Source organism: Haemorhous mexicanus, chromosome 17 (assembly GCF_027477595.1).
Source record: "Haemorhous mexicanus isolate bHaeMex1 chromosome 17, bHaeMex1.pri, whole genome shotgun sequence".
NCBI lineage: Eukaryota > Metazoa > Chordata > Aves > Passeriformes > Fringillidae > Haemorhous > Haemorhous mexicanus.
In genome coordinates this window covers 14,871,253-14,882,677 of record NC_082357.1, presented here as the reverse complement: position 1 = coordinate 14,882,677, position 11,425 = coordinate 14,871,253, and the positions used below count along the sequence as shown (strand labels likewise).

The 11,425-nt window shown below is 50.3% G+C and overlaps 1 protein-coding gene across 1 annotated transcript; it reads left to right on the top strand.

Annotated features, from left to right (window-relative positions):
- Nucleotides 1–1,066: 1,066 nt before the first annotated feature.
- C1QTNF8 (C1q and TNF related 8) lies at nucleotides 1,067–9,654 on the top strand. The gene is made up of 3 exons (XM_059861865.1): nucleotides 1,067–1,561; nucleotides 5,688–5,926; nucleotides 7,324–9,654. Exons 2-3 carry the CDS (start codon nucleotides 5,704–5,706, stop codon nucleotides 7,869–7,871), a joined length of 771 nt encoding a protein of 256 aa, XP_059717848.1. The 5' UTR covers nucleotides 1,067–1,561; nucleotides 5,688–5,703; the 3' UTR covers nucleotides 7,872–9,654.
- Nucleotides 9,655–11,425: the final 1,771 nt, after the last annotated feature.

Below are 11,425 nucleotides of genomic sequence, written 5' to 3'. Positions count from 1 at the left end.
AGTTTATTTCTATTCCAAAATCCTTTTTGTAATTAAAAAAACCCCATCACCTGCTCGTTTCATTAAACTCCACCAATTCCAAACCCTTCCTGACAAAACTCATCCGCCAGGGATTTTTTTTCCCTTATTTATCCCAGCTCCACCCATGGATTTAAAGGTTGTTTTCCTTCTTTTATTTGGAAAAGCTGTTGCAGAGCTGTGTCAGCTTTTCCATGGAAACAGCCCCGCCTCTGCTCCAGGGCTCAGAGCTCTGGGGAGCACTGGGAGCACTGGGAGCACTGGGAATTGGGGCAGAATGGGAATTTCTGGGAGCTCTGATGGATCAGGAAATCTCCAGGGCAGGGAATATTTAAACCTGGAATGGGAGAGGCACAGAGAGGGAAAAACTCCCCCTTCCCTCCTGGTGTTCCCAGGCTGATCCAAGATTCCCTTTTCCTTCTCATCCCTGCCCAAGGAATGATGCTGGAGCTGCCATGGCATACCTGGATCTTCCACCCCTGCTGCAATTCATGGGAAGCAGTCAGGAAAAGGAAAAGGAAAAAAAGGAAAAGGAAAAGGAAAAGGAAAAGGAAAAGGAAAAGGAAAAGGAAAAGGAAAAGGAAAAGGAAAAGGAAAAGGAAAGGAAAAAAGGAAAAAGGGAAAATGAAAAGGAAAAGGAAAAGGAAAAGGAAAAGGAAAAGGAAAAGGAAAAGAAAAGTAAAAAAGGAAAAGGAAAAGGAAAAGGAATGGGAAAAATAAATTCAGATCCCAAAGTGACTTTAAATAAATCCCCCAAGTGTTTTTCCCAAGGGTAAGAAAGTGTGGGCATGAAAATCATGGAATTCTGGAATGGTTTGGGTTGGGAGGCACCTTCAAGCTGGTCCAGGTCCATGGGCAGGGAACAATTCCCAATCCCAGGGTGCTCCAAACCCAATTCAGCCTGGCCTTGGACACTGCCAGGGATCCGGGGGCAGCCACAGCTACTCTGGGAAATCCATTCCAGCCCCTCCCAGGGAGGAATTCCTTCCCAACATCCCATCTACATCTCCCCTCTTTCACCTCAGAGCCATTCCTGCTTTTCCAGCTCATGCACAAATCCCAGAGATTTTATTGTGCCTTCCTTGTTTCCTTTTTTCCCTTTCTCCTGCTTAAAAAGATGCTGAAAACTCCCAAAGAAAAATTCTTTCCATGTGATCCCATCGCTTTCCCTCTTGGCTGGAACTCTGGATGTGGTTTTGGGTTCTGTGGTGGAGCTTTTTTCATCCTTTTTTCTTTTTTTTTTTTCCAAATCCCAATTTTTTTTCACTTTTTATTTCCATCCCCGGGAGAGGCCTTGTGGAATTCCAGACTGGCAGCAAATCCCGAGGAAACCGGAGCGGGACAAAGGCTCGGGAGCCCGGCACAAGTTGGTGCAAGCAAAGAAAACCAGGGAAGAAATTCCTTTTGCCGAGGTTTCCTGAGGATCCAGGCTGACTTTCCTTGTTTCTCTTGGATCCCAGCACGGGAGCTGCAGCCCGGCTGGAGAGCTGCAGCAGCTGAGGAGCAGCGAGGGAAGGAAAATCCAGGGATTCTGAGGGACCAGGTGAGTTACAGGGATCGGGATGGAGGGATGGGATCCCCTGTGGGAGCAGAGCATTCCCACCCTGCTGAGCACATTCCTTGGGAAAAGCAGGAATGAGGGGGTTGGGGAGTGCTGGGCTGGTTTAAATTGTCCCAATTAAAATTCCCTGTCCCATTCTCCACCCTGCACATCCCGGAGGCTCCACAGGCGCGGAAACTTCCAGGGAATTCGCTTTTCCAACCCTTGGGAATGAGCTCCTCCCTCGAATTCCTCCAGGGAATTCACTTTTCCAGCCCTTGGGAATGAGCTGCTCCCTCGAATTCCTCCAGGGAATTCGCTTCTCCAGCCCTTGGGAATGAGCTGCTCCCTCGAATTCCTCCAGGGAATTCGCTTTTCCAGCCCTTGGGAATGAGCTGCTCCCTTGAATTCCTCCAGGGAATTCGCTTTTCCAGCCTTTGGGAATGAGCTGCTCCCTCGAATTCCTCCAGGGAATTCGCTTTTCCAGCCCTTGGGAATGAGCTGCTCCCTCGAATTCCTCCAGGGAATTCGCTTTTCCAGCCCTTGGGAATGAGCTGCTCCCTCGAATTCCTCCAGGGAATTCTCTTCTCCAGCCCTTGGGAATGAGCTGCTCGCTCCGGGATGGGAGCGTGGGATCCAGGCACCGCATCCTGGGGGGAAAATCCCACCCGGGAGCCTCTGCAGGGACAACCCCGAATTCCCGCAGGATTCCCAAATGCCGGGAAAGCTGCTTTTCCATCGGGAAGGGTGAAGGAGGGATCGGAGCCGGCCGCTTCCATCAGGGGGGTTTGTCCTGCGGGAGAAGCTGCCCTGGGAATGACTTTTACTGTAATTCCTGCTGAATCACAGCCTGGGCTGCCTCGGGAGCCGGGAATTCTGCCAGGGAGCCGCCCAGCCTGGAGCAGGGACAATTCCAGGACACTGCAGGAGTCAGAGGTGCGGGCAGGGACACGGGGAAGGAGAGAGGGAAGAGCCGTTCCTTGGGAATCGGGATCATCGTCCTGCTCCCTGTCCGTGTTCCCTTGGGAATGAGGAACCTCTTCCTGCTCCCTGTCTCAGGGCAGGATGGAATCCTGGGATAAAGAGAAGGAAAAGGGAAAAGCTGTTCCCTTGGGAATCACGAACCTCCTCCTGCTAGGGCAGGATGGAACCTTGGGAATTTGCAGGAATGCAGGTTCACTGGAGCTTTTCCATCCAGGCACAGCCTCTCCTCCCACAGCCCCCCCATGGAATTGTGTTCAATCCATCCAGCCCCCCCGGGGTGCAGGGATATTTCCTTGGGAATCTCATCTCTTCCCATTCCTGGGGAACTCCTGGTGAATTCCCAGCAGGTGAGCACCCCAGTGGTTGCTGCTCAGGGCTGGCTCCTCCCAGGATGGAGGAATTCAGGGAATCACCCCTGCTGGAAAGAGACCCAGGCTGAAAAACACGAGAAAATTAAAAATAAACTGGATAACTGGAAAAGGAGCTGCGAATTCCCAGAAAAATGTTCACCCAGGCACTGCAAATCCAGCTGCAGCTCCACTCCTGGGTCTCTCCATGGCTGGGTCCTGTTTTTCCCTCCATTCCTGCATCCCTCACAGCTCCATCCAGCCCCTCTTCTCCATCACCCCAGGCTTGGATAAACAGCCGGGACAAGGACCTCGCTCATCCTCCAACCACGACAGGCAGTGGGAATTCCGAACCCACTTCCTTTTTGGGATGCAGATATTCCTGCCTGGGAGTTCTCAAATCACTTCTGCCACAGCCCAGCTCCTGCAGGACCTCTGGGATATTTTGTCCAGCAGGAATCCAGCAGCATTTTCCTTGGAAAACACACAAAATCCTCCAGTGCTTTGGGCTTTTCCACAAGGAGCTGCCCAGTAAGAAATGTCAGATCCTCCTGGGGGAGAAAACAAAACAAATCCTGGGGAAATCCTTTCCAAGAGGAAGCGCAGTGTTGGACAATCCCAGCCCTGAGGATGCCTCGTTTCCTGCTGCTCCTGATCCAAGGAGCTCCAGAGCCGTGAGGAGATTCAGGCTGGAGAGAAGAGAAAAGGTAAAAAGGCAAAACTGGAATTTTTTCCATATTTCTGGAATGATGCTGAGCTTCGGGGCTGGCACATCTGTGAGTTTTCCATCAAGGCTTTGGGTTTAACTGTGGGGTTTTAATCAAGGCTCAGGGGCAGCTCCTGCTGTTGTCCATGAGTTTAAAGCAAGGATAGTCATGGATTTCTTTTCCAAGTGAAGCCCTAGGAATAATGGGAAGGAAATCATCAGCAGGAATTCAGAGTGTGGCTCAGGGAGTCCTGGAATTCCTGAGGTTGGAAAAGCCCCCCAAGACCATCAAGTTCATCCTGGGCTGGTTTTCAGGATTTTCTGCCCATTTAATCTTCCTGTGTTTCTATTCCCGGTTGGAAATTCAAAGAAGGCTTTAAAAAGGATTTAATTACATGGAATTCAAGCCATGAATGCTGGTGGAAAATGGGGATTGATCCCTCCTCCAGCTGCTACTGGAACGAGGTACAATTCCAAATGCAAAGGCATTTCCAGTCCTGATGGATTTCAGGGAAGAACATTCCCTGCTCTCAGAGGCAAAGCCATTGTTTTCCTGCTAATAAGGATTTCTTGGATTTCCAGGAAGCTGGAAAGCTGTGACTGACCCTTCTTTTGCAGCAGGGAAGAATGGGAAGAAAACATTCCCGAGGAATGCTGGTCCAGTCCCACTCCTGACAGGTTTTTCCTCCTTTCCCCCCCACCTGGCTCATTTTGTTCCCCAGGAAGCAGCTCCAAGGCTGGAAGTTCTCCCTCTGGGTGTCCATGAAATGAAATCCATGAATCCTGGATTCCCAGTGGAATCCAGGCCATCCAGCACCCTCTTCCCGAGCTATTCCAGGAATTCCAGCTGGTGGAAGAGGAGCCATTCCCAGCCTGGGGTCAGCCTGAGTCCATCTCACTAATTGGACTTTGGAGAAGATCCACGGAGGCCTCGATCCAAGAAATCTGTCCTGGATGAGGCTCCACTGCAATCAGTGCAATGACACTAATTACACATGGAATGGGAATGAGAGGCCAACTTCCAGCTCCAATCCTTCCCTGGGAACAGGTCAGTGAGGAGTCAGAGAAAATTCCTCTTCTTTTCACCTCTTCCTAGGGAGGGATTGGAGCTGAATCTGGGAGAAATCCAGGGGGAAAATGCCTTTGATGTGGAAAATTGAGGAATTTTCTCTGGCTCCTCACTGACCTGTTCCTAGGGAAGGATTGAGCTGAGTCTGGGAGAAATTCAGGGAAAAAATGCCTCAAATGGAGAAAAAAGAGAAATTTTCACCCTGGATTTCTCCCAGAATCAGCTCCAATTTTCCTTAGGAACAGGACATTGATGAGCCAGAGAAAATTCCTCTATTTTCCCCATCCGAGACATTTTCTCCCTGGATCCCTCCCCGCATCCAGAACCTTTGGAGCTCACAGGGAGCAGGTGCAAATCTAACCAAGGGTTCCCAAAGCCCAGGGTTTGTGCCGAGCAAATCCAGTTTGGTGCAGCTCTTTGGGTTTCCATTCCACACGTGGGAAAATCAAACTGGAAAATGCACACAGGAATTCCGATTGGAAGAGAATATGGGAATGGATAAACCATGGAAAGAAGTCACCAGCAAGAGGCTGCTGGAGAACATTTAAAGATAGAAATGCTTTTGATTTCTTTTGGGTTTGGTTTTCTTCTGGGCTTTTCCTCCCCCAAAAAAATCATGTTTAGATAAAATTCCATATTTTGCCCTTAATTTTGAATTTTTTTGGGATACTGAAGCACCAAACAAACCAACAGAGCATCACTTTTGTCTTTTCCCCAGAAATTCCCTGTAGCACTTGTTCCAAGAGCTTTTCCAGCGGAAAAAGCTTCTGCTCCCAGCAGGTTTTGTTTGGCTTGGGATTTTTTTCCCCCCATCCCTTTGTTGACCTGGTGTCTCTCAGCAGCTGTCACAGGTAATGCCAGCCAGGAATGGCCTTTCCCAGCGCTCCGAGGGGCACCGTTCCCACCCGGAGTCTCCCGGCGCCGCTCCAGGATCCGTTAATCATTAACCCCAAGGAAAGCACTCGCCAGGTGGCCCCGATTGGGATCGCCCCGTTAATGGTTTGTGTTCCCTCTCCTCCCCAGCTGCTCCCGAGGGAGGATGAGCGCCGTGATCCCGCTGCTGCTGCTGCTGATTCCCGCCGGGAATGCCGACTCCCAGCCGGAGCCGGCGCTGCCCAGGCGGCGCCTGGCGTGCGTGAGGTGCTGCGGGCCCTCGGAGCAGCCCGTCTCCATCTTCTCCCAAAGATCCGCCAGGATGAGCGGCCATCCCCAATATTCCCTGCCCAAAATCCAGCCCACCATCGACATCACCATCCTCAAAGGTGGGTGCAGCTCGCCCCCCGCCCTTCTCCTTGCTGCTCTTCCTTGGCGCTTCCCTAGGGAAAAATTCAGCTCAAAATTCAGGAACGAGGGCAAGGCGTGCCCAAAATCAGGTTAAGGGGTCCCCAAAACGAGGTTAAGGGGTGCCCAAAATGGGGTTGTGCCCAAAGGTGTGCAAAATAAGGTCAAAGGTGCCCAAATGTGCCCCAAAGTGCCAAAACAAGGTCAAGGGGTGTCCAAAAATGTAGTTGTGCCCGAAAGTGCCCAAAATGAGGTTGAGACGTGCCCAAATGGGCTTCAAAGTGTCAAAATAAGGTCAAGGGGTGTCCAAAAATGTGCCCAAGCCAAGGTCAAGGGGTGTCCAAAATGTGGTTGTGCCCAAAATGTGTCCAAAACAATGTCAAGGGGTGCCCAAAATGTGGTGGTGCCTAAACTTGCCCCAAAGTGCCAAAAACAAGGCCAAGGGTTGCCCAAAATGTGGTTGTGCCCAAATGTGCCCAAAACCAGGTTAAGGGGTGCCCCAAACACGGCAGTGCCCAAAACAGGGTCAAGGGGTGCCCAAAACAGAGTCAAGGGGCACCCAAAACAGGGTCAAGGGGTGCCCAAATTGTGCCCAAAGGTTAAACTGTGCCCAAGAGGTTGTCATGCCCAAAATGTGTCCAAAAAAAGGTCAAGTGGTCCCCAAAATATGGCAGTGTCCAAACATGGCCCAAAGTTAATCCCTCTGGGAATTGGGAAACTGCTGATATCTGATTGATATTCCCAGATTAATCCCTCTGGGAATTGGGAAGGTGCTGGTTTCTGACCGTGGGTTAATCCTTCTGGGAATTGGGCATTTGCTGATTTCTGACCGTGGGTTAATCCTTCTGGGAATTGGGAAACTGCTGATATCTGATTGACATTCACAGATTAATCCCTCTGGGAATTGGGAAGGTGCTGATTTCTGACCATGGGTTAATCCCTTTGGGAATTGGGAAGATGCTGATACCTGACCATGGGTTAATCCTTCTGGGAATGGGAAGGTGCTGATATCTGACTGATATTCCCAGATTAATCCTTCAGAGGAATGGGAAGGTGCTGATATCTGACTGATATTCCCAGATTAATCCTTCTGGGAATGGAAAGGTGCTGATTTCTGACTGATATTCCCAGAATAATCCTTCAGAGGACTGGGAAGCTGCTGATATCCGACTGATATTCCCAGATTAATCCTTCTGGGAATGGAAAGGTGCTGATATCTGACTGATATTCCCAGATTAATCCTTCTGGGAATTGGGAAGCTGCTGATTTCTGACTGATATTCCCAGGCTGGGCACATGTCCCAGCATCTCCTCGGCTGCCATTCCCACCACCTGAGCTCCCCACCCTTGTGTTTTCCCTCTTCCCCCTCCCCCGGCAGGCGAGAAGGGCGAGATGGGCGAGCGGGGATTGCCGGGAGCGGCCGGGAAGGCGGGAGAGCGCGGATCCCGCGGGCTGAGCGGCCGCAAGGGCCAGAAGGGCCAGGCTGGCCCCCAGGGCCACCCCTGCAAGCAGCTCTTCGCCGCCTTCTCCGTGGGCCGCCGCAAGGCCCTGCACAGCTCCGACTACTTCCAGCACGTCACCTTCGACACGGAGCTCGTCAACCTCTACCAGCACTTCAACATGTTCTCCGGGAAGTTCTTCTGCTACATGCCCGGGATCTACTACTTCAGCCTCAACGTGCACACCTGGAATTTCAAGGAGACCTACGTGCACCTGATGAGGAACGAGCAGGCCGTGGCCATCCTGTACGCCCAGCCCAGCGACAGGAGCATCATGCAGAGCCAGAGCCTGATGCTGGATCTGCAGGAAGGGGATGAGGTTTGGGTCAGGATGTTCAAGAGGGAGAGGGAAAACGCCATTTACAGCGAGGAGTCGGATCTTTACATCGTCTTCAACGGGCACCTGATCAAACCCGCCCTGGAGTAGGAGCTCCTCAGCTCCAGGGCCAAGCTTTGGGCCATCCAGCAGTGCCTTCCCTCGAGAAGTGCACCTCGGATTCCATCTGGAAGCAGCCCTGGAAGAGTTGTTTCCCCACATCTGTGTGGCTCCAAGCCGCACAAGAATTCCAGAAGGTTCCCAGCTCCCTTTGTGGCCCCTCGGGAGCATCCCTGCGGTTTGTCCAACTGACAGCAAAAATCCCCCTTCTTTCCCTGCGTCTCCCATTCCATTTGGAATAGTTGCAGCCCTTGGAAGGGTGGTTTTCCCACTCATTCATGGATGGAGGGAACTGTTCCAACTGCACAAGAATTCCAGAAGATTCCCAGCTCCCTTTGTAGCCCCTCAGGAACATCCCTGAAGAGCTGCCAAGGTAGCAGCAAAAATTTCCCTTCTTTCCCTGCATCTCCCATTCCCTGTGGAACAGTTGCAGCCCTTGGAAGGGTGGTTTTCCACCCCATGTGGACAAAGGTGGCTGCTCCACCTGCACAAAAATTCCAGAAGGTTCCCTGGTCCCTGTAAGGACCCTCAGGAACATCCCTGAAGAGTTTGCCATGTTGACAGCAAAAAATTCCGCCTTGCTCTGCATCTCCTGTGCCCGTTGGAATATTTGAAGGGTGGGTTTCCACCCCTGTGTGGATGGAAGGAGCTGTTCCACCTGCACAAAAATTCCAGAAGATTCCCAGCTCCCTGTGTAGCCCCTCAGGAACATCCCCAAAAGTTTGCCAAGTTGGCAGCAGAATTTCCCTCCTTTGCTGTGCTTTAGATAAAGAATTACAATAATTAGGATATTGTTACAATTAAATAATTATCCCTGAGGACCAGAGTGGGTGTCCAGGTGCTAATTAAGGAATTTTGTTATTCCTGCAAAAATCTCAGTGAATTAGAGCCACCCCCCTCAGCAGAACCAAGCTGGCTCCTCTCAGGCAGGAATTTTGGCATTAAACTCAATATTTTGCACGGGAATTAATCCCAAATTCCAGCTGGGTTCCATTCTGTGCTGTATCCCATGGTTCCAGCAGAATGGTGGAATTAGAGGAGTAACAAACAGCAGATGGATCCAGGAAAGCTTTTCCAAGGAAACAGAGCTCGGTACAACCACAAGCTCCAGAGAAAAACTTCCTAGAACACCCAGCCTGCCTGGGAATGGGCTTCCCAGCTGGACAAAAGGCTGGGAATTTGGGATTTGCCAAGCTGGGATTGCAGGCTATGCTCCCATCTGGACATTCCCAGTCTGGAGCACCAACATTTCTGGGAAATGGAGGAAAGGCTGGAAAGAAATTGGTTTTTTTGGTTTTATTTTTTGGGGGTTTTTTTTAGGGATTTGGGGTTTTTCCTCAGAGATTAGCGTCTTGGAGCACCATCATTTCTGGAAAATGGAGGAAAAACAGGAAAGAAAAATGAGTTTTTCTTCAAGCAGTGATTTTTAGGGATTTGGGGGTGTTTTTCCCAGAAATTACCATTTTATGGCATCATCATTTATGGAAAGTGGAGGGAAAACTGGAAAGAAAAAGGAGCTTTTCTTCAAGCAGTGATTTTTAGGGATTTGTTTGGGTTTTTTTTTCCTAAAAAATTATGGATGGAAGCATGGTGCATGCAGCAAAGCCCCAGCATTTTATCCCATTCCTTCTTCTCCTTTCCCCAGGCTCTCGTTTGCTTCCCAAACCTTTTGTGCAAAGAATCCAGGGAAATTCTTGCCAGGAAAACGCTTTCCTGGGTCTCACCTTCCCCAGCTTTGGGAAAAGTAGCTGAAATAAAGATTTTGCTTTCAGTACCTGGCGTTGTTTCTCTCTTTTCCATAAGTTTTTCCATAAGTTTTTCCTCATTCCCTTGCTAAAAGCACCACACTGCCCCTGGAAAAGTCTCCAGGGGGCAATTTTAGCTCCTTTAATCCAAAGAATTCCCAAAAGGAAGCTGGCACCAACTCCTTTGTCTCTAAATCAATCCCAAATCTTCAAGACCTCCAAAATTTCCTGAGAACAGGGACTTTTAAGTAGAAAATTCCAGATAAAAATGGATCCCAAGCCTTGAAACCTCGAGTGTGCTCCTGCTTCCCTCACCCTGCATCCTGAAATTTCCATGATTTTAATGCCACATTGGAGAGCTCCACATCTTTTCCCCTCCTTTTCCTATTTCTAAATCCTCCCTGTCCCATCCCTAGGTTGGAAAAAGAATTCCCAGGCTGGCTGTGGTGGAGCAGGAGCATTCCCAGCTGGTCTGGAATTCCTCATTCCTCACAGATCCAGCAATTTCCCACAATTTTGGCTCTTTCCCATCTCCCATTTGCTGCACTGAATAAAATTGCAATTAAAAATTCCCTGATTATTGCCAGGGATGGGAAAAACCCCACCCAGAATGTTTTCCATCCACAGAATTCCAGAGAAGTCCCTTTCTCCTGGGAATCAGCAAAAAAATCCATCATTTTTTATCCCTGAATAAATTCATCTCCAGGAGAGAGGTTTGGATTTTGGAGCTCTCCCGACTCACCCCAGTGCCAGGAGCAGGGAATCATCAAATCCACATTGATTCCAGGGGCACAACGACCTTCCCAAGCATCCAAAGGGATCCACAGGATCCAAATTATCCCTAATGGCCTAAAAACCACTGGGAACCTCAACCTGCCGAGGTTTTGGGGGAAAAACTGGAATATGTCAAAGCTGAATGTTCCCACTGCCACATTTTGAATCCCTTTTCCAGGGCTGGACACCCCTTTTGGGAAGGAAATTTCCCCAAAATCCAGCTTGAACCTGCCCTGCTCTGCTTGTTGAGCTCCCTCTCCCCTGGGAATGCCCAATCCCTCATTCCCACCTCCTCCCAGCCTGTCTCGGGAATCAAGAGGGAAATCATGAAATCTGCACCAGTTCCAGGGGCAAATCCCAGAGGGAGCCCACAGGGTCCGGATCTCCTAAAATCCACCAGGAATCTCAGCCTGCCGAGGTTTTTTGGGAATCAATTGGAACATTTAAAAGCTGAATGTCCAAAGATTTTCCCACTGCCACCCTGTAAAATCCCTTTTCCAGGCTGGAATCCCTGAAATCCGAGTCAAGCCTCCTCTGCCCCGTGTTCTCTGCTCCCTCTATCCCAGGAATGCCACAGCCCCTCATTCCCATCTCCTCCCAGCCTGTTTTGGGGATAAAGAGCCGGTTTGGGCGCGGCTCCATCCCTCTGGATGGATTTTTCTGGGGAATAACAACAGGCGCCGGTGCCTTGGGCAAACTCTTCCCTTCCTCCGCAGGAGGAAACTTTGGATTTACAACAGGAACGGCGAGATAACATCGAGGCTGATAAGGAAACCAGGCAACAAATCAGGCTAATGGATTGCCTCTGGATGGGTGGAATGGGATTTAATGGCTCCAGCAAGGATCTGTCCCACCCCAAGGATTGGGAGAAAATGCAGGAGATGGGAGGGGAAAGTGGGAAAACAAACAGAGAGCCAGGGAGCAATCCTGGCTAAAAGCTCCGATGGAGACTTTGGCCTCCACACCCTCCCTGCAGGCTGGGAATGGCAATTCCCAAACCTGGACAGGCTGGGAATGGCAATTCCC

Excerpts from the sequence above, each read along its gene's own strand:
- C1QTNF8 (XM_059861865.1), top strand. The coding sequence starts at position 5,704 with ATGAGCGCCGTGATCCCGCTGCTGCTGCTGCTGATTCCCGCCGGGAAT. Across the intron at positions 5,927-7,323 it reads CGACATCACCATCCTCAAAG|GCGAGAAGGGCGAGATGGGC; the intron begins GTGGGTGCAGCT and ends CTCCCCCGGCAG.